Raw genomic sequence first — 23,086 nt, 5'->3', positions numbered from 1 at the left:
TGGGAAGCTGAAATGATCAGATCACGACGATTCCGTTTGCGTCAATCTGTTCTTAAATAACCGACAAGAAACTTTCTGGCAAAAATATAAGTTCATATCTGATGAGGAAGTTGCACAAACACACCTTTAAGTTCAATAAAATGCTAGATTTGTATCCCGTTCAATGACTAGGAGATAAGCACTTAAAACTCTGACTACTGTGTCCAAGATCTGTGATTATGGCTCAGTCTGACCTAATGTCCTCGATGCACCACACTACCCAACTGAAAAAGGTCATATCTCATTTGAAACTCAAAAAGCATCGAAGCAGCAGCAGTGTGAGTCTTGTTATGTGGTGTTGGTATTACTTTTTTCTGGTCATTCTACGATAGTTAGGATGTAGATTTTATAAGTCTGAGGATGTTTTTTTGGCAGTGGCTACACATGAATGTCGAAAATAATGCTTTACGTTTTCACATCATCAGCATTCTGTAATTTCCTAGTCAAACTTTATGTAGAGTTCAAAGATCTTAATGCATGCTGTGTGTGTGTGTCTTTGGAAAGCGTTGTGCTAAAGTAAACAGCAGCCCTATCATTATCAGAACACACCTTTTGATATTCAGATTTGTATTCAGGTTAACACACAGACCCACAATTTCCCTTCTCTTGTAAAGACAGTTGGCTTGTGTGCATGAATGGCACATGGTGTTGGTGCATGGCTTTGTGACAGATGGTTGGTAATGTACAGTAGGACCCAGTAGTGCTGTATTTAAAATGCAAGGCAGTTCCAAAAAGATTCCAGTAAATCCATATGGTACAACATCATTCTGTAAACTGTGGCAATGGTCTTATTATAAATTCCTTTTCTCCTGGAGAAACTTTCTTTATATCAAAAAGACCTACAGAACAACAATATAGGGATGCAGATTTTCCGTAGGATCTGGTAGTAGGCTCACCTGATATACACATGAATGTATGTAGTAGAAACGCACTGCACCACTACTTAATCACTACTGACGAAGCTCCTACTGTGGCTACCTCCCACTTTGACACGACCAAGTTCACAATGAGTCCCAAACAGGCAGTTACAGGAAAATGAAACTTAACTTAGCTTAAAGACATTGAAGTGAAGTTGTGACCTATTAAAAAGATGGAAGAGTAAAATAGACAAATATCCATGTTTACTGTAAATATATGGGATGTTTAGCTGTTACCGTCTAAAAAACTAAAGGTAAAGGCCTACCAAATATATGAATGGTGAGGGAAATAGTAAACAAACCAATCTTTTAAGTATTCAGTGCGTACTTGGCATACCTGTCAAATGTCTGAATGTTCATAAATCCACCTCTTAATCGCACGGAACAATCAAAACAAAGCAGAAAAGTATCTTAGCGCAAACTTTACGGAATGGTAATCAATTGAAGAGTCGTTTTATGAGCAGCACCAATGCTTAAACATGCAGTATTACTGAGTTTCACGTAGAAACTGACGCCATATTATGCAAAAGAGTCATCAAACCTCGGAAGGTTCAAAAGCTGTAATCGATTAACGTGTATCATCCCAATTGAGCCGATACTGTGAAGAAAGTTGGTTTACATATCACTACAGGGAAATTGACAAGTCAAAGAGGAAAGAAAAGTTATAGAGTGTGAATAGAGGACAGAACAGGAGAGGAGTAGGTCTAGGTGAAGGGTTGTCTCATTAATCTAAAAAGGGTGCAGTGATCCCTTCAGAATGCAAATGAAACCATCAGTCTTATCGGAGATACAGAGAGAGGCCTGGAATGGCAGAGGTATTGACAGGGTTATTTGGGAATAAATCTAAAGTACAGGGCAGGGAAAAGAGAAGAATGGGACAATTAAGTTCCACTGAAAGTCAGAGCTATTAAGCCGTTTTAGGTTCAGAATCACTGCCAAACACTCTACTTACTAGCCTCTGATATATACAGCATATATGACAGTATCCGGCAAATAAAGGGCTTGTACAAGGGAGAAATACTTAAACAGAGAACAGTAGGGCAAAAACTGACTCACCAATATCAGTATTGAAATTAAAGAAAATCGCCCAAAAATGTAATTTATATTTTCATTTTATGTATTTCATTTTTACTTATTGTAGAGGCCTTATTTCCTCTATTAAATCCCAAAATTGAATCCTCCACCTTCATATTAAGCGTTGCCCACTTTATGCTATCTTGTTGCTAAGGCACTTGACTACCCTCAAAAAACATCTGAGATTAAAACAACTTTTAAATGAATCTCAAGACAAGACCGAAATAGTTGATAACTCTTAAGTGGCATAACTTTCCCACTGACAGACATATTGCAGCTGCGTACACAGCAGTACTTTGTGTTCAATGTCTGTATGTTTACATCAGTCTGATAATATGCAACAATTACAAGAAGACATGCCTTTATTGAGAAGGTATACAATGTATGTTCATAATCTTAGTTTTGGGTGCTAGCATGCTAATATTTGCTGATTAGCACTTAATACAAAGCACACGAGAAGTGCTATTAGTTTTGAAGGTATTTGGTCCAACCTCTAACTATCTGATCATTGAAAAAGTTGACCCTATCAGTGAGATGAAAAAGTAATAATTTAATGTTAAATCATCCAATAGTTGTCAAACACTGAGAACCATCATCCTCAACCTCCTGTTACAGATTAAGGAAAAGTCAGAGAATCAATACAACATGTATGTTTGTTGAAAATGTCTTGGCCATCCCTCATATAGATGTTAAAATATCTGAACCTGAACCAAGCAATTGACAAACATATATTGTTCCCAGAGCCCAATGATTGCATGGCTAAAATGGAGATAGTTAATTTCTGTCCTGTTTTAAGTCCAAGCCAATGTTTTATTCATCCCATTAAATTAGCTTTTTGACAATGTCAAATCATCGGTTAAGGCAGTGTTTCTCAAAGTAAATCTGTTTACAGTTCTGTTTCATATGGGTGTTGCGAGATGTATCCATAGATCTCTTCATTTTGCACTCTCAAAGTGCACCAGATTGCATTTAACTTCAATATTTTAAAAACAAATCTTCCCGGGGGAGCATGCCCCTGGACCCCCCTATGTGAGGTCCACACACCACCTATAAAAATAGCACTTTACCCCTGCTTACACCTATATGCCGTGAGCTCATTATCGAGCCTTCATTGTAACAGTCGCTGGTACACTGTGTATGTGCGTGTGGGGAGTGTTGCAGTAGAAAATTCCACTGTAGCAACCGGTACATTAATAGGAAACCCTAAATGTTTGAGCACCCTCTATGAAATGTCAAGCTACCCCACAGCACTCCCAAAGAAATCTCTGGCGCCGCCACTGAGCCCGCAGCCCGTTTTGAAGAAATGTGCAGTGCAAAACAGGCTCATTGCAGCCACTAATTGCCAAATATCAGCATGTTCTTTATTTTCATTTTTTTGCACAGATTGCAAAGTGGCAAAGTATTATAACTTATTGTTCTAGCAAAGGGATTACACAATTGTATTATGTATTAATGTGTTTGACCACACAGATTTATGGAGCATTGTTTTATTATCACTGTTCTAGCAAAGTGATTTTTTTTCACGTTCATATTGATTTATTTGAATACATGTTAACTTGGCCCATTATGTGACTATTTGTGTTGGGAGGGCCCGACTTTTTTTTTTCTCCAAAGGGGGGGCCTGACAGAAAAGGTTTGAGAACCAATGGGTTAAGGGGATGTACCGACTGAACTATATATTCTCAGAATACTAGTCATCTCCCCTTTTCCTTCAATGTTATGTTCATTGTTAAAACCTTAGCATATCAATATGATCAGATGATCAGTAGGAATTGGTTGACAGTAAATATTACCATCTCAATTGTAGACAAAGCAAGCAAATTGCTTGTGATATATAACAGATAATAATGGGGATACTAAACTAAAACAAAAGAGGATTGTTAGAAACATGGAGGTAGTGAAGGGGATAAGGTGTTGCACAACATTGGCTACTCAGCTTTTGAGTGACAGCCCACTACACCACAGATCATACAGTGCAACTCATGCAGCAAACTCCGGAGTCCACTCGGCCACGTTAGTCTCGGTGTCTCCTGAGGAGTTTTCATGAACATATCGGACTTATCTTATGGATTGCTGTGCATTATACTTGTGTTGTGTAGTTTATACTTTATTCCAACTTTAAATATTTTAATAACTGAACACACTGCTTCTGTTAAATAATTTCCCAATTTGGGATTGATAAAGTGTCTGTCTATTAATTTTATAGATTAAAAAAACACATCTATGTATTTTCAAGCAAAAGGTGATACACAATATAAACTGTTACATTTCAAAAGCATATATTGCTATGTTTAGGACAAACAATTAAAGACTGCTTTAATTTCACAAATTCTACAATATAAAAGTGGCAGATTTGCTTTATTAAACAGACCAGACCTAGGCTGCATACCAACACAATTAGGAAAATGATCACATCTTACTATGTTGGTCTGAAGAGCTGAAGCATGCATACACAATGGATACAAACTGTGTTGTCTCATTCTATATCCTGTGAGAAAATGATATACATTTAGCATTAAAAACTCGACATACTATTCCGAGCCTGAGGAAGATATGAATAATCAACAGATTTGAATGGAATCTCTAACATTTTCATGTAGAATAAAGACAAAAGAGTGATTATACAAATGTTATGAACCGAGATACAGGACACAGGACCCAAAAGCAGGATTCGGAGACAGATGTCCAAAAATAGAATGTTCTTTAATCACAAACTAAATCGTACTTTCACAAAAAATAGAAAGTAGATAAAAAGCCAAAACAAAGTTGTACAGCAACACAAAAACTCACTTGACAAAAGGTCTAAATTTCAAGGTAGGTATCAGGAGTCAAAAGGCCTGGGTGCTCACGACATGAAACATAACGAACTGACAAAGGAACAAAGAAACACCAGGGCTATATATAGGTGAGGGGGATGGGCACAGGTGAAAACAATCAGGGCAGGGCCAAGCAATCTCACGGGCGGGAAACACACAAAGGCAGGAACTGTGGGATCTGAAATGACAGGAAAGATTACTTTCAAAATAAAAACATAACTAAACCTAACATATCTGTCGAGTCACAACATTACCCCCCCCCTTTAGGGACGTCTCCTGACGGCCCAGGCAGATTAGGATGTTGCCTGTCGAAATCCCTGATCAACTCCTGATCCACAACGTAGCGAGACGGGATCCACATCCTATTCTCTGCTCCATAGCCTTTCCAGTCAACGAGGAACTGCCTGCCATGTCCCCTTCTCCGGACTGCCAGCAGTTTCTTGACTGTATAAACAAGGCCACCATCAACCATTCTGGGGGGTGGGGGAGGTTTAGTTGCGGGCACCAAACTGCTTTCCTTGACAGGCTTGATCTTCCCAACGTGGAATGTAGGGTGGACCCGCAGGGATCTGGGGAGTCGCAGGCGCACAGACACAGGGTTCACGATCTTCGTTGTTGGAAAGGGACCAACAAACCTGGGGGCTAATTTTCTTGAAGCGACATGGAGGGGTAGATCTTTCGTGGACAACCACACCTTCTGCCCAGGCTGGTACACTGGAGCTGGCCGGCGGTGTCGGTCAGCCCCCCTTTTCATTGAAGAAGAACTCCTTAGAAGGGTTCGACGGGCAGCCGCCCAGATGCGATGGCAACGTCTGACCAGGGCATGTGCAGACGGGACCAAGACCTCCTTTTCAGTCTCAGCAAACACGGGTGGTTGGTAGCCAAAGACGCACTGGAAGGGAGTCATACCAGTGGCAGAGGTAGGAAGAGAATTGTGGGTGTATTCCACCCAGGTAAGATGCTTGCTCCACGATGAGGGATTCTGAGTCACCAAGCACCTCAGACATGTCTCCAACACTTGATTTAATCTCTCCGTTTGTCCGTTGGACTGGGGGTGATACCCAGAGGAGAGGCTAGCGGTGGCTCCAATGAGACTGCATAACTCCTTCCAGAACTTGGAAACAAACTGTGGGCCCCGGTCTGACACAATATCCCTGGGAAATCCATGTATCCGGAACACATTGACCATCATAATTTCCGCCGTTTCCTTGGCCGAGGGTAGCTTGGTCAATGGAATAAAATGAGTCATTTTTGAAAAACGATCTACCACTGTTAGTACAGTGGTATTGCCTTGAGACACCGGGAGTCCAGTAACAAAGTCCATGGATATGTCAGACCAGGGCCGTTGGGGAATGGGCAACGGCTGCAGCAACCCAGCCCGAGGCATGGAAGAGGTTTTGCTGCACGCACAAACAGGACAGGCATTCACATATTCACCAACATCTTTAGCCATGGACGGCCACCAGAAACGCTGCTTAAGTGCGAACATGGTTCCTCTAATCCCAGAATGACAAGTGAGCAAGGACATGTGAGCCCAGTGAATATTCTTGGAGCATAAGGGCACTGTAACAAACAGCCTATTAGGCGGACACTCACTAGGTGCTGGACTCTCAACATTTGCTTGCTGCACCTCTTTTTCTATCTGCCAAGTTACCGCTCCTACCACACGGTTCAGTGGTAGGATGGGTTATGGTTCCTTGGCAGCAGGGTCAAACAGACGGGACAAGGCATCTGGCTTGGTGTTCTGGGAGCCAGGTCTAAATGACAAGATAAAATCAAAACGACTGAAAAAAAGTGTCCATCTAGCCTGGCGTGAATTCAGTCTCTTAGCCTTTTTCATGTATTCGAGGTTATTATGGTCTGTCCATACTAGGGCTGTCCCGAATACCATTTTTCGGGCTCCGGATATTCGGTAGTAATCAGCAGCGAATATTCGAATATTCGGTGCGGAGAGATTTGTATTTTTTTTTTAATACATTTTTTTTTCACATTTTTTTTTTTCACATTTATTTTTTTTCCCCAAAAGGTTTCATAACACGCTCCGAATCCGAGACACCTGACAACACGCTGTTAAGCAGAAGCGCAGATAGAGCATACTATTACGATTTATATGTATTTATTGTATCAGTACTCGCAAACATTAAAACGAAATGTGTCCTCTGCATTTAACCCAGCGCAGCACCCGGGGACCAAATCTGGTTCCACATTCCGTCTATAACATTTTACAACCTGAACAGTCAAACAAAGATACAAAACACATATTTCAGCTGCCAGCTTCATGTTGCTGGCATTGTCGTGGACAACGGCTACTCGCTTATAATTCGGAATGGCAAAGGCGTCCGCCACTTCTCCAAGCTGTTCTGCAATATTTACTCCCGTATGGTTTACTTCCATTACTTTGGTTTCCAAAACAAAGTTACAGAGTTTCCACTCGCGAGTTATGAAATGACAGGTGACAGCCATATACGCCTCCATACGCACCGAGGTGGTCCAAATGTCCGTTGTAAAACTTACGGCAGTTGAGTTTTCAATCTGAGTTACAATTTGGTCTCGGTGATCGCTGTACTTCAGAGACATGGCATCTAAAATACTGGAGCGTTTGGGGACAGTGTAGCCGGGCTCCATCTTCTTCATTAATTTTCTGAAGCCTTCGCCTTCGACTATGTAAATGGGTCTCATATCCATAGCGATGAAATGTACTATGGCATCTGTTATCTCTATCTTTCTTTTCTCCGTTATCGTTTTTTTTAACTGTAGGGTCTGCTGTATTGTTGAGGATGTTGATGGCTGGGATGCGTGGGGATGCACCTATGGCCACAATGTATTATTAGGCTGAGCTACTCAACTTTATGCCAATAATTGCCTTAGCCCCAGATGTTCCCACATTACTCCTATTATTTTCACTATGCTGATAAAATTAAAAAACTAATATAAAAAAATAATTCGGTTGCTTGCTTGCAACTATTTTCCAAGCAAAGTAAGTGCACGTTTTTATCATGTTTAACGTTACTGTTTAAACGGCGGATAAAGCAGCTTCATCATGGCAACTTCACAACAGCTAAGCTAAGCTAGGTTACAGCATCCAGGTGACTTTTCAGAGTTGTTGTGCCACCGTGGTAGGCCAGTTTCTTATCACATATTTGCCACACTGCCTTCTTTTTACCGTTGTCCAATTTAAAATGGTCCCACACAGCTGAAGTCTTCGGCATTTTATGGGTGAAACGAGGTGAAGCGAGGTGAAGCGTGCCATTTGCGTTCGTGACTGTGAACAGTGAACGCAATGTCAGGAGCACAGGCTGAGATTGTATATATTTCCGCATTTTAACAGTGCAATTCAAAAGTATAAATATAGTATAAGAATATGGCAATTCGCCTTTATTAATAGCATACATTTAGAAAAATATATTAATTTGTTTGAAAAATATTTTATTTTTAAAAATATTTTTTTGTTTGAAAAAAAAAAAAAAAACGAATATCCGAATAATGAAATTGAAACCCGAATAGTTGGCCAACGAACGAATATTCGAATAGTCGAATATTCGGGTACAGCCCTAGTCCATACCAAGAACGGCTGAGCGGCCCCCTCTAGCCAATGTCTCCACTCCTCCAAGGCTTGTTTCACTGCCAGTAGTTCACGATTGCCCACGTCGTAGTTCCTTTCCGCTGAGGACAACTTACGGGAGAGAAAAGCGCAGGGATGGAGCTTATTATCCTTTGCAGCCCGCTGAGAGAGAACTGCCCCCACACCGAGGTTAGAGGCATCCACCTCTACCACGAACTGTCGAAGTGGATCTGGGATGGTGAGGATGGGAGCAGATGTGAACATCTCCTTTAGAGCTTGAAAAGCGTTAGCAGCTTTGGAGTTCCATTCAAACGGGACATGAGGAGAGGTAAGTACATGTAGCGGGGAAGCAATATAACTGACATTTCTGATGAAACGTCTATAAACATTTGCAAACCCCAGAAACTGCTGTAGTTTTTTCCTGTTGACAGGAACTGGCCACTCGGCCACGGCACTGACCTTGGTAGGGTCCATCTTTAGTTGACCGGGGGCAATGATGAAACCCAGGAACGATGTGGTTTGGACATGGAACTCGCACTTCTCTGCTTTAACATAAAGTTGGTTCTGTAGCAGGCGGTCGAGGACTTGACGGACATGCTGCTGGTGGGTTATGTTGTCAGGAGAAAAAATCAAAATGTCATCAAGATATACAAACACAAACTTATTCAGGAAGTCCCCCAACACCTCATTTATGAGGGCCTGAAATACTGCCGGTGCGTTTGTCAAGCCAAAAGGCATCACTAGGTACTCATAGTGTCCACTAGGTGTGTTAAATCCAGTCTTCCATTCGTCCCCCTCCCTGATTCTCACCAAATGATAAGCATTCCTTAAATCCAGTTTGGTGAAAATGTTGGCGTCTTGCAAAAGTTCAAAGGCGGAGGAGATGAGTGGGAGAGGGTACCTGTTTTTGATGGTGATTGCGTTCAGAGGGCTGTAGTCTATACAGGGCCGGAGTGATCCATCTTTTTTGTCTACGAAAAAGAAGCCCGCTCCCGCCGGTGACGAGGAAGGGCGAATGAGTCCGGCCTGCAAGGAGGTCTCAATATAATTGTTCATGGCCTCCCTTTCGGGTCCGGAAAGAGAGTAGAGGCGACCCTTGGGAATTGGGGAGCCAGGTACCAAGTTTATTGCACAGTCATTAGGCCTATGTGGTGGCAGGGCAGTGGCTCGGGCTTTACTAAAAACCTCCTTTAGGTCCCAATAGCAACTGGGCACCTTGGACTTGTCAGGGAAATCTTGCTCCTGTACTTGGATAGCCTCAGTCATTTCTGTACATGCAATCCTTCTTGCATGGGGAGTGTTGTCATCAGTCTTATTGTCTCTCAAACAGAAATGCTTGCAGTCCTCTCCCCATCCCTTAACTCTCCCAGATCTCCAGTCTATGTGTGGGTTGTGCTTGACTAACCATGGGTAACCAAGAATAAGTGGATGCTGAGCAGAGTCAAATAAATGGAAAGTCATGTGTTCAGTATGTGTTGCATTTACGGTTACTTCAATGGGCATAGTACAGTGGGTAACGGTAAACAATAACCGACCATCCAGAGCAGAGGCCTTTAACGGTTGCGTCAAAGGAATTACCCCACAGTTCCACTTCTTGGCCAACCCCCAATCCATTAAACTTTCATCCGCACCAGAGTCTATGAGAACCCCCTGAGTTAAAACATGTCTGTCTATTTTTACTTGTACCTGTGTCAAGGTACGAGGAGGGAATCCAGATGACAGTCGGCTCACCAGGGTCCTCCTCGTCCCTGATGAGCCCGATCTTTTGCTGTACATGAAGCCAGGAGGTGCCCCTGCTCCCCACAGAAAAAACACCTGCCCTCCTGAATGCGGCGAAGACGTTCCTCCGGAGTCAACTTAGCCCGACCCAACTGCATGGGCTCCACTGAGACACTAGGGAGCACTCTTCTCTCAGGAGGAGTATCGGTAGGAGGTTTCCAGGCGGGACGATGGCTCGGTGTGTCCCCTTGGTGTCGAGGCAGACGTGCCACACTCTCGAACCTTTCTTTTTGTCTTTCGGCCAGTCTATTGTCTATTCGAACTGCCAGTGCAATGATATAATCCAAGTCTTCTGGGAGGTCCAAAGGTATTAACTGGTCTTTAATGGAATCCGAAAGACCAGACAAAAAGGCGTCGAGCAGTGCTGCAGAATTCCAGCCACTATCTGCTGCAAGGGTCCTGAACTTAATGGCATAGTCCGATACTCTGCGCTGACTCTGCTTAATCTGCATCAGTGCTCTGGCTGCCTCCCTTCCAGGAGCCGTGCGATTAAACACCTTGGTGAGAGTGTCTGTAAATACATCCAGAGAATTACAGGTAGATGAATCTCTCGCCCATTCGGACGTAGCCCAGGCCGCTGCTCTCCCCGTTAAGTGGCTCACCATGAAGGCCACTTTGGAGTGATCAGTGGGGAATGCAGCAGGGTTATATTTATAATGGAGATCACAATGAACAATGAAAGGGCGGCAGTCACCGGAATCTCCGGAGAATCGCTCTGGAGATGCCAGACGAGGCGGTGGAGCATGGAGTGGCACATGGTCAGCTGGAACAATAGATGTGTGAGCAACAGCAGGGTGCTGAGGGGATGAACCAGCTTCCAGGTGAGCGAGGACAGGGTGCAGCTGTTCGGCAAGGTGATTCACCTGAGTATTGACTGAGGCTTGAAAGTTTTCCTGACGGCCGGTCAGTTCCCTCACCCCCAGGTTGATGGCGCCCAGCTGCTCCTCATGCTGGTGTAGTCTTGTTCCTTGAGCTCGCAGAGCTATCTTCACTGTCTCTGAATCCGCTGGGTCCATATTTTGGTCAGTTCGTACTGTTATGAACCGAGATACAGGACGCAGGACCCAAAAGCAGGATTCTGAGACAGATGTCCAAAAATAGAATGTTCTTTAATCACAAACTAAATCGTACTTTCACAAAAAATAGAAAGTAGATAAAAAGCCAAAACAAAGTTGTACAGCAACACAAAAACTCACTTGACAAAAGGTCTAAATCTCAAGGTAGGTATCAGGAGTCAAAAGGCCTAGGTGCTCACGACATGAAACATAACGAACTGACAAGGGAACAAAAGCCGCGTTCACACTGCGGTACTTTTCCCACAAAGGTTCATGCGAACTTAGTTCATGCGAACTCTTTAGTTCGCATGAACTAAGTACAGATCGCGTTCACACCAGAAAAAGTCCCTGGGGGTGGATTAGGCAAATGAAGCCGCTGACGTCACTTCTTCTTCTTCTGCTTTGGGTTTACTGGCAGGCCGCAAACCACTTCACGGCGTATATTGCCGCCCAAAGTCCCCGGAGTTGGGGACTGGCTTCAGTAGAAGCTGCTGGGAGTCCCAGCAGCTTCTACTAAAGCCTTCCGAGTAAATCGCCAGAACGCCGACACCTCCTCATCTCCACCGCTCCCATGTTTTATTTTGTGTTGCCATAAGTTAGTCTCTCTGCGTTTCTGCGCTGGGCTAATGCTAATGCGAGGATAATAAAATGGCGGCTTCACAAAACGTTTTGGGAGTTTTACGGGGCGTGGTTTGCAATTCGCCCAGCCAATCAGGAATATAGCTCTTTTCTCAAAAAAGAGCCGCTCGAAAGTCCCTGCTCTCTAGTGCCCCTTTCACACCAGCGCCTTTTCAGCTCCGGCTCGGAGCTAGAGCCTGAAAAGCGCCGGGTTTTCCAGTTCACACCGGAGCTGCGCCGGCTCTTAGCTCCGGAATCCGCTTCATTTCCAGCTCCAAAAAATTGTCGGTCCAGAGGCAAGAGCTTTGGAGCTAAGAGGTGACGTCGCTTACGTCTCTCTTACGTCGAGGCGTGCAGGAAACTAAACCCACCTCCCATGGGTCGACTGTTATGCCTGCCTACAAGCAGTAGTGCCTATAAACACACTTTATAAAGTCAGGCAACACTAACCAGGCTTCGTGTGATTCTGTTTATTTGTGCCTTACTTTGACCATCCGTTCACTGTTATCGATCATTGTGGAGAGAGGCAGACGTGTTGTTTTGTATTATTGCAGCTATCGGATGCAAGTAGTCAGTTTAGCTTCGGTTGCTATGCTAACATCACCCGTTTTATACCAGAGAAACTTTCATAACAGCGTTGTGATACCAAACAGTGTCAATTCAGACTGACACACATTCACTTAGGCTAAGGGGAACTGGGGATATGCATCAGCTGCTTGTGTGAGTCGGACAGTGAATACTTTAGAGCGGCCGCTGCAGTGTGAGCTAACCGGGAGCTAACGGGAGAATAAACTCCCGTGGAAGAGCAGCACTGCAGCGGTCGGTAAATGCTGCAGAAACACATTAATAAACAATGAACCACGGCACTCTGGAGAAAAGTATAAGGTTGAAGAAGTCGTTATTCAATTTATTCTGGCTTCGTGTGATTAAAAGCAACACGATCATCGACCCGACGCAGTTGTTGTTGTTGTTGTGAGCTGCCGTAATGGCTGCCGTTGGGGGGCAAATCAGCGATGTAAACGGTGACGTCATGACGCAGCAAGGGCAGCTCTGGGGCGCCAGTGGGCGGTGTGTACAGAGCGGGAGCTGAAAAGGGAAACCGGAGCTGAACCAGAAAAGCTCCCGCTCGGAGCTAGAAACTGAAAAGCGCTGGTGTGAAAGCCGCATAGCAGGGACTTTCGAGGGGGTAAAAAGGTTCGCATGAACTCCTTTTAGTACCGGCTCTTTTTGGTGTGAACGCGATCATGAACTAAGTTCGCATGAACCTTTGTGGGAAAAGTACCACAGTGTGAACGCGGCTAAAGAAACACCAGGGCTATATATAGGTGAGGGGGATGGGCACAGGTGAAAACAATCAGGGCAGGGCCAAGCAATCTCACGGGCGGGAAACACACAAAGGCAGGAACTGTGGGATCTGGAATGAGAGGAAAGATTACTTTCAAAATAAAAACATAACTAAACCTAACATATCTGTCGAGTCACAACAACAAATTACATTTATTGAAATTTGAACCAGAAGATGAAGTCTCAAAGAATGTTTTAAATAAAAGGACATAAAACAAAAAGGTGGATAAGAATACAATCTATTAAATGTATATGTAAAGACATTTGGTCAAATGAAATGACACTGAGCCAGTGCCAAAATAAATGTTTTAGGAAATGAAAAATATGAAGTTAACAAATAAAACACAGCTCAGGGGCATCATGGACGGTAGGTTTTCCTACAAAGTTAAGTCAGCCTCCATTGATTTTCATATCAAATTAGCGTGTTAATAAAATAAGCTATCATGGCTTATACAGAATCATGAAAGCCTGTTGGTAGAGTCAGGCACACGAGTCCGTTTGAGTGTGTGCGCCGGTGTCTGAACCACCTGAACGCTCACTCACTGCTAGCTATGTAGCTAACTGTTAGGCCACTTAGCTTGCATTGTTATGGATCTAAAGGTAGCAAAAGCTAACTTTCATAGCACAGCTTTACTTCTCACTTAACACAATAAAGAAACAGACCGTATAGCACAAACAACACAAATGATCAATACTTGCATATATTTTCACTTGTAGTATTATAATAATTGAAATGCTGGTTCTTCTGGGGGTGTTCTATCCAAGCTCAGCTACCGCACCGCAGCTTCCTGCACTGTACAATCGTTGGAGGACTGGGCTGTCACTCAAAAACTGAGTAGCCAATGGGGACGCACCCCTGAAAGTCCCGCCCACCTGGGAGGTTTGTGTCAGAATCTCAAACAAAAAATCAGGGAGCGCAAAAGAAAAAGCTGCAGCGAGAGCAAAAGTCTGAGAAAGAAGAAACAAGAACTGCAAACAAAAACCTATGTTAAAACAAAGAAAAAATACTTATAGTTTACATGATTACACAAATGATTTGTTTGCAACTTTAGTTTTATTTTTGAAATGTATTTTATTTTGCTTGACTCGTTTTTTTTTCTTCTTTTAAACTCATAGTTTTGCTTTATTCTGAGAAAGTGTTGCTTTATCTTTATGATACAAAACTAATCCCATCAAATTGAAAGGTGCTTCAGGTGGCAGCAGAGAGCGTCTGCTGGTCATCACAGTTGAAGGGCAGCGAGTCTGTCAAGCTGTTTGTCTGCAAAGAGACACAAATAAATCATGAGGTGAGACCAGCTGTGCACCGAGCTGCCTCCGTGGCTCAGGCGGATCTCGTATAAGGTGTGCGAGTCAATAAGTGCCAGACTCTTTAGATCTGGCTTTGTGATGCTGCGAGGCACTGATCAATTGGTGTTGCAAAGGCCAGCACTCTCTCTGGGTGTTTCCATACACAAGCCACAGAGTAAACGCTTTCAGCCACAGGAGAAAATAAAAAAACTTAACTTAGACCTTAGAATCTTATAATATGTCACTCTCCAACTTTCTAACCCTTATATTCTATCGTCTTGCGCTTTCCGTCTACTGACTCTTCAGGTGATTTTTGTATAGTTCACAGAAGTGCTGGTACAATAAGGTACAGGTGTTTCAGATTTGGTTGTTCGTTGTTCAGTTTGACCGAAGGATTACGGGAAGAATCTACTTGATTTTTCATGAAACTTAGTGGAAGGGTGTAGCATGGAGAAAGAAAGAACCCACCAAAATGTGGAGGGAATCCAAATCAAAACATGGCTTCTAGTTGCTATGGTTTTAATTGAATAAATACCTTCTCGAAAAATAATAACACTCTTAACTTTACTTTGGATGAATTAAGACAACCTTTGCTCTGTCCTTACCAAGCCAGTTGTACATAGTATTATTTTAATGGATATGGTGTGAACTGAAAAAAAAATGAATGTTCCCCTTTACCTTTGTGTTTGATGATTTGTTAAGAAAGAATGATGAGCCCATACAATGATGTGTCCACCAGACCAAAGCTCATTAGTTAAAAACTCTCACACACTCCTGATAATCATCCTTCCCTCTGTATCTCTTCCTCTTACTTTCACAGCTCTTCAGACCTCTCAGCCTCCCAAGGTCCTTTTCCCCCCGGAGAGACAAGACACATCGATAGAAATCACGCCTGGTAAGGACCAACAGCTCTTCTCCATCTCTTTATTCTTTGGCTCAAGAGGTAATCCTCAAGGTACTCGTTTTTCAAATGCTGTTTCCATCTGTGGTGCAAAGTGCTCATTTCTCTGGTGTTTCTTCATGGCACCGATCTGTGACACGACCATGGACGCTTCAATGTTTGCCCTGTCACATCAAAGGTGGACAGCTGGAGTGCCACTGTAGTGCGACCTTCAGGCATAAGTGGAATTTTAATTTGGGTTAATGGGACTCCTGTCATAGAGATGCATATGTGCATAGCCTACAAAACAACACCAAAACCCTTTTACACAAAGATATAATCCCACCCTAACCCTGTGCAAGGGAGAAGTACCTCATTTCCAGCTTGCCAATGCTGCACAGAATGCATTATAGTGATTGTCTGTCCATGATGATCCTGTAAATGGAGCTCTTGTTTGTCTCTTCAGAACTGATGCTAGCACTTTGTATGCTAAAGACGTAGTTGTTTTTTTATGACAACTGACTGATGTCAAAATGCATTATTGGCTCGGAGCAATAGGTAGAAACCAAGTCCTGATAAAAGCAAATGTCAAAACTTGTAAAAACTACATTGTATTTGACTATACTTACATGTTTATTTGTTTCTAAAATGATATAATATAAAGAGCATGGATTAATTCCAGTGAACATTGTTTATCTCCTTCAAACACCAACACAAATATTTGTTGGGCATCTACTTTGTGGGCCCTCATAACATGCACATTAGCAATCCTATAACCTAAGATCATGTGATAGCATATAGGGTACATGGTTAGAGTTACTTGTCTAAAAGACTTGATCATACTAAGTAAGTTGGGGATATCTCAGACACTTGTTAATGGTAAGATTTACTAAACCTAAACCAACCAAAACAAACCCTCTTATCTTTTTCGCATACATAAATTCACCTGACTTCATGCATTGGAACTAAACAATGACATTGAACATCGATCATCAGGCGTGGGAGTGTCCAATATGAATGTGACTAACACATTTTTCAACGCGAAGGGTACTCCCGTTGGCTTCAACACGTTTAACATTTGCAATCTTACACAAGTACTTGTGTAATTTGGATCAAGGCAATACAATTTACTAGTAAGACTTGGTTTGGTTTAGGAAAGACGTTATGGTTTAGGTTAAAATAGCTATATCGGTAACAAGACTACAACCTTTGGTTGACCAGATCATCAACCCATTAGCCTCACTAGGCAGACATTCTCGCTATTTTTAGATTACCCCCACATTCACATTAAAATAAATGCTAGAAAGGGTGTGTACATCGTCGTAATGTGCATCTGGCTTATAGCCTAGAAGTAGAGTGTTTTATTGTGTTGGCTCTTTTTCTTAACCAATTTTGTCCTTTTTAATTAATTGCAAAAAGTGTAGTTGGCCAGTAGACATCAAGTAAAATGCAATTCTGACAGTGGCCCCTATTTCAGATACTTCCAACCACCAAGGTTTTTTCTTAGGATCTCTTGATTATGAGATACTTTACTGCCCCATTGGTACATTGCTTTCATCTTAAGGGAAGTCAGAGGCGAGGTTAATGCACAGAGCAGCAGGCTTTTGGGGATTTTGTGTCTTGGGTAAGACAGTTAAGAGACGGTGCCTCTGTGCCGCTCTGCTGGCCTCAGTCTTTTTTCACTTTACCCATCATGCTGCGTTTTTGTTCTTTCATCTCCTCTAGTCGGCGATTAACAGTGACTTATGAGCAGATATGTGCTCAATTCAATTTACTCTGTGCTAAAACATTTACATAGCCCACACATAACTCGCTACAGCGCTGTCTTATCGACTGATGAGAACTGTCCGATAGTCAAAACCATGACATTTTCAAATGCAGTCTTTGATGTGTCTCTACTGGGCTGATTCTCAGATAGAGAGTAAAGATGTTTGGATTGGCAATGTACGTCACTCTCAAGAATGTCATGTTAAACTATCATTTAAGAAAAAGGAATACTGGTTTGGACTAGGTATGTGAACAAAAAACAATAAGCTGCTTTGACAACAAGAAAAGTCTGATAAGACAGGGATTAAAGAATTGAAGGCAGCTCCCTGGGATTGGCTTGTTCCAAACAGTGTGTGTTCTGCTGTGGGCCTGGATGGCTGGTTTCCTCTGCCAGCTGTGTGTGTGTTTTCAAGTGCATTTGTGCGTTCTTGTATGTGTGTGTCCCGCTGTTTGGGGGTCTCTCTGACAATGTTAGCACTGTAGGCAGAAATGTGTTTGGATGTTTGTGTGTTTCCATTAACTCCAGATTGATGTGGTAACAAATAGGGCCCTAAGCCCTCGGTACACTGATTGCAGCAGGGACACCTTTTAATGGGCACCGCAATCTGAACCCCCCACCGCCACCACATACACACAAACCTAGAGCAATAAAGGCTGCAGAGAAAGACAAATACTCTCTCACACAGTCACAGTGACCCTGAGGTATATTTGTAACTATAATCTTGTTGTAACCTGAGGGAGATTTACGCCATCAACCACAGTTATGTTGTTCCTCCATTCCACTTTTCTTCTCATCATTCCCACATTTCATCTCTTCCTCATCCCTTTTTTGGTCAACTGTTTATTCCTTCATCTTCTTTACCGTTCCCTTTTCTTTTCTCCTCTATTTGATTCCGATCTTGCTTCTCTGCCACCCACACATCCTCCCTCTCATTATTCTACTGTGCTGTGGGTTATAAACACAATTCATTATGCTCATTGTTATGATACTGACGTGGGCTAAAGGCAACAGACAGACACAAAGAGCTATAATTTACGATCAATGCATGATATTAAACATTTCTTTGATGTGGAGTTCATGAATTCAGAGTAATAGTGCTTGAGGAGTTATTCATCCCCCTGACAAATTCAGCCTTTAAAACCATTCACTGAGATAAGTGTGCAGGTAGGATATGGTTTAAGCATCGTAATTCTCATTTAGGGTGTCCCTTCCCTTGTGCTATAGGTTTGTGTGCATGTAAATGGCCTGCAAAGGCTAACATCCCTGTGTTCCCTCCAGAATTAGTTTATCTCCCACACACTCCCTCCCTGCCTGAAATGCCTCCATACAGTAGGACTCTGTTGACCAATCACAACAGAATTGGCCAGCTAACCAATCAGAGCAGACTACACTCTGGTCTCAGACAGAGGGTGAAAAGAAGTGCTACAGCACAGGCAGTATGAGCAAAAATAAAGAGCTTTTTGAACATTAAAGCACGGAGACATGTCCCAGTAGAGACACCCACACATATTAGCATAATAGGGCCTGTTTAACTGAATTAACTAACGTTTATAAGAAAAATACTGCTAGTTCAGAATGGTGCCGCCAGAAAACAATGGATCCTATAACCTCACTGCTGACACTAAAGTGGCCACCTTTCTTTTATTTGATTTTTTTATTATTTTACTTGCTCCTTTGTACATCATACTTTATTTGATTTTATCTTCCAGCCAGAGCTCTTAAAGTCCTCCATTGCTTTTCTTATAAATGTTCTTTATGTTCCTTGAACGTACTGCAAAGTGCCTTTTGTTTGTATCGCCCTAAACTGTGAAACTGACTGCCTCTGGCTATCGCAAAGAATCTCTAGCGTTTTAATGTGGTTTTAATTTTAAGTAATGTTAAAAAAAATGTTTTCAATAATTTGTTTGCAATGTTGTTATCCAACAACAATGTTGTTTTTAGTCACGTTTACACAATGAATTGCCATTTTTCTTAGTATGAGCCAGAACAAAACACTTGACAACGGTGATGGCTGAATGTAGACTAAAATGAATGTAAATATTTATCCAGCGTGATGAAAATGCACATACACTGAAGCATGATCATTTGTTAAATGTCTTGATAAATTAAACACAATTTGATTGAACTATTTGGTAATGTATAATGGTCCTGTCATTCATCAGCAGTTCTGCAGATCACCATGGTTCATCATTTACCATCAGTCGTTTTTCTCATAATGCACTTAGAACCAAATGTCAGTTACATTAATAGCCAGTTGAGCTGTTTCTCTCATCTATCCCAAAAAGTATTTCAGTGATTGAATCCCGACTCCATTTAATCCTCTATGTTCACTCTTTTCATCGTTCTTTGACTCCAGCATATACCCGTTCAGTCAGCACCTCCTGATGCTTGAGCCACTATGTATAACACTTCTAAGAAATTGTTTAATGGTCCAAAATGTTGACATGTTCGTTTAAAAAACACTATTGGCAAAGTGGAAGCTGAACTGAATCTGCCAACAGCAAGCCTCCAAAAGTAAAGTGAGATATTCATGCACATCATATCCTGACAAAGTCTACTCACAGTTCCAACATGACATATGCTAAGATATTTGATCACATAACTAAGAAAGAAAGCAAATAATTGTTCCCAAAAAGTCCAGCTTTAAGACCAATGTGCACCTTATGAGTCACACATACACACCTGTTTCTGGAATTCTCAAATGTAATAAACTACTCAGTAGAATGTTTGTTGTCAATGGAGTCTGGTGGCTTTGGAGAGAGCTAGACATTGCTTTAATTTCCTCATTAGAAAGGGCATTCTAATGAAGAAGGTGAAGTGGTGAAAATGTTTTGAGTATAGCATACAGTTGGAATGATACCTTTATTTAATCAGATTGGTCCCTTGAGATCATAGATTTATTTTTCAAGGGAGACCTGCAAGATATGATGGCCTTTCTTTTTGTGACTAAAATGTGTCTTTCTGCGGCCCCTGTCCCTAGAAGAACAGCATTTTGTCTGTTTCAGGTCCACCAGACTCCATTGGTAAAAACATGAATTTTACTTGGCAAAACATAGGAGTTACTTATTACTTATTGTAAATTTAACATGTTATGGTTTTGACTGTTGGTTGAAGGAATAAAATAATTAAATAGTAATGAGTAAAAGTAGTACACAATTAGTATGAATGTGATTAAATAATAAATGAGTTATTAAAGAAATTATTGATTCATTGAATTTAGAGTGCTAAAAGTCCAACATGAAAATATACTGTTAGAAACACGCACGCACGCACACGCACACACACACACACACACACACACACACACACACACACACACACACACACACACACACACACACACACACACACACACACACACACACACACACACACACACACACACACACACACACACACACACACACACACACACACACACACGGAGAGTAGCATGAGGTGCCAGTGTGAGGCTGGCTGGGAAAGGCAGGGTGAGATAAGGAGGCAGGCTTTCTGTCTCTTCCTCTCTCCCCTCTTGTCTCTCTTTCTCCATCTGTCTCTGTCTTCTTCTTCTCTCCCCATCGCATTTATCTCCCTGCGTCTGTCTCCCTCTGTCCCTGTGAGGTTTCTGCCTCTATCTCACTTTCCTTCCATCTGCCTGTCTTCCCTTCAACACCCTCTATATCTCCAACAGTCCCTTTGTCTTTCACTTTCAGCTCATTCATGTGTCTCAAAATTGAGAAGCGTCACGTCATTATTCCCTTTCGAACTGTCACAGAGAGATAACGTGAGGTGTGGGATCAAATGAATGCAACAAAGCTTTTTAATCTCCAGATTTTTTTCCTCGAGAGAAAAACTCGATGTGTAATTTAGAGCAGAATAATGCAGCACAATAGCTTCAAAGTGTTAAATTATCTGCAAAATAATACAAAAAATACAACGTCATTTAGTTGCATTCCCCTATTTAAGGGGAATAAAAGCCTTATCTGTGTTATAAGACTTGAACATTGGTGCTTAGAAGTAAATGAAAATAAGTGAGAAGGTCAACGATGAATTAGGGAGAAAAGGAAACTATAATGTTATAAACTACAGGCCTGTCTCTCTCCTCCCATTCCTTTCTAAAACACTTGAACGTGATGTCTTTAAACAACTCAACAAACAAACAACTCTCCTGTTATCTCCATCAGAACAACCTTCTGGATCCGCACCAGTCTGATTTCAAGGCAGGTCACTCAAAAGAAACTGCCCTCCTTGCTGTCTCTGAGGAACTGCACACGGCTACAGCAGCCTCCCTCTCCTCTGTCATCATCCTTCTGGACCCGTCTGCTGCATTCGACACGGTGAACCATCATATCCTCCTTCGCACTCTCCAAGAACTTGGAGTTTCAGGCTCTGCACTTTCCCTCCTCACCTCATACCTCAAAAACCGCACCTACTGGGTAACTTGGAGAGGGTCCGAGTCCGACCCTTGTAAATGAACTACAGGGGTCCCTCAGGGCTCTGTTCTTGGTCCCCTCCTCTTCTCCTTGTACACAAACTCGCTCTGATCTGTCATTAGCCTGCATGGTTTTTCATACCATTGCTACGCTGACGACACCCAATTCATTCTGTCCTTTCCCCGCTCAGAGACCCAGGTTGTCGCACGCATCTCTGCTTGTCTAGCGGACATCTCTCAGTGGATGTCTGCTCACCACCTCAAGCTCAACCTTGACAAGACTGAACTACTTTTCCTTCCGGCAAAAGATTGTCCCACTCTTGACATAACAATCAACATTGGCACCTCTATTGTTTCCTCGACCCAGACTGCAAGGAATCTGGGTGTGACCCTAGATAACAAACCGTCCTTCACTGCAAACATCGCTGCTACAACCCGCTGCTGCAGATACACGCTTTACAACATCAGGAGGATACGTCCCCACCTGACCCAGAAAGCGACGCAGGTTCTGGCCCAGGCTCTCGTCATCTCACACCTAGACTACCGCAACTCCCTCCTGGCTGGTCTACCTGCATGTGCCATCCGACCTCTGCAGCTCATCCAGAATGCAGCGGCTCGTCTGGTCTTCAACCTTCCTAAATGTTCCCACACCACGCCGCTCCTCCGCTCCCTTCACTGGCTTCCGGTAACTGCTAGAATCCACTTCAAGACAATGGTACTTGGATCTGGCCCTTCCTACATCCAGGACATAGTTAAACTGTACACCCCAGCACGTGCACTCCGCTCTGCATCAGCCAAACGGCTCACTGCACCCTCGCTGCGAGGGGGACCCAAGTTCCCATCAGCAAAAACACGTGGGTTTGCTATCCTGGCTCCAAAATGGTGGAATGAGCTCCCCATTGAAATCAGGACAGCAGATCGCTTACACACCTTCCGGCGCAGACTGAAAACTCATCTCTTTCGACTCCACTTCGAGCGATAGAACTATTAACAAAGCACTTATATACTAACAAAGGACTGGCTTATCTATAGCCTGTTGAGTAGCACTTGAAATGTTTTAGCTCTATTAAACCTGATGTACTTATATGATTCAAGTTTGTATCTTGTTGGTCGAACACACTTATTGTAAGTCGCTTTGGATAAAAGCGTCAGCTAAATGCAATGTAATATAATGTAATGTAATATAAAACATGAATTGTGAGGAAACTAAAGAAAGAAAAGAGCGTGGGAAAGAGGAAGACATTGGAGAAGAAAACTAAAGACGGAATGAAAGTTTCTTAAATTGTCTAAATATTAAAATAAAGGAAAAAAATGCATTTATTAGTTACGAATGGAGAATAATAAAGCCAAGGTAGAAAGTGGTATTAGCCCATCCCATGGCTGTGGTTACCAGCCTCCTGATTGGGTATGGAAGGGGCCTGCTACCTCTTCTCATCGTCGGGAAGCTGTTATTATCTATTGACATGGTTGATCACCAGAATAAATACAAAATAAGAACACAGAAAATGGTTAGCCGGCTTAGTTTTGAGAGCA

General features: G+C 42.5%; 1 protein-coding gene across 4 annotated transcripts in view; it reads left to right on the top strand.

Moving 5' to 3' along the window:
* Positions 1–23,086, top strand: part of il1rapl2 (interleukin 1 receptor accessory protein-like 2) — a 630,266-nt gene that overhangs the window by 493,121 nt on the left and 114,059 nt on the right. For all 4 annotated transcript variants that reach the window (XM_034092584.1, XM_034092583.1, XM_071204669.1 and 1 more), the window contains exon 7: positions 15,312–15,386. In XM_034092584.1, the coding sequence (XP_033948475.1) occupies positions 15,312–15,386 (75 nt within the window). The remainder of the gene's footprint in view (positions 1–15,311; positions 15,387–23,086) is intronic.

This window comes from Pseudochaenichthys georgianus, chromosome 10 (assembly GCF_902827115.2).
Source record: "Pseudochaenichthys georgianus chromosome 10, fPseGeo1.2, whole genome shotgun sequence".
Classification (NCBI taxonomy): Eukaryota; Metazoa; Chordata; class Actinopteri; order Perciformes; family Channichthyidae; genus Pseudochaenichthys; species Pseudochaenichthys georgianus.
The sequence above is the reverse complement of the archived record's forward strand: the minus strand, read 5'-3'. Positions and strand labels throughout refer to the sequence as shown.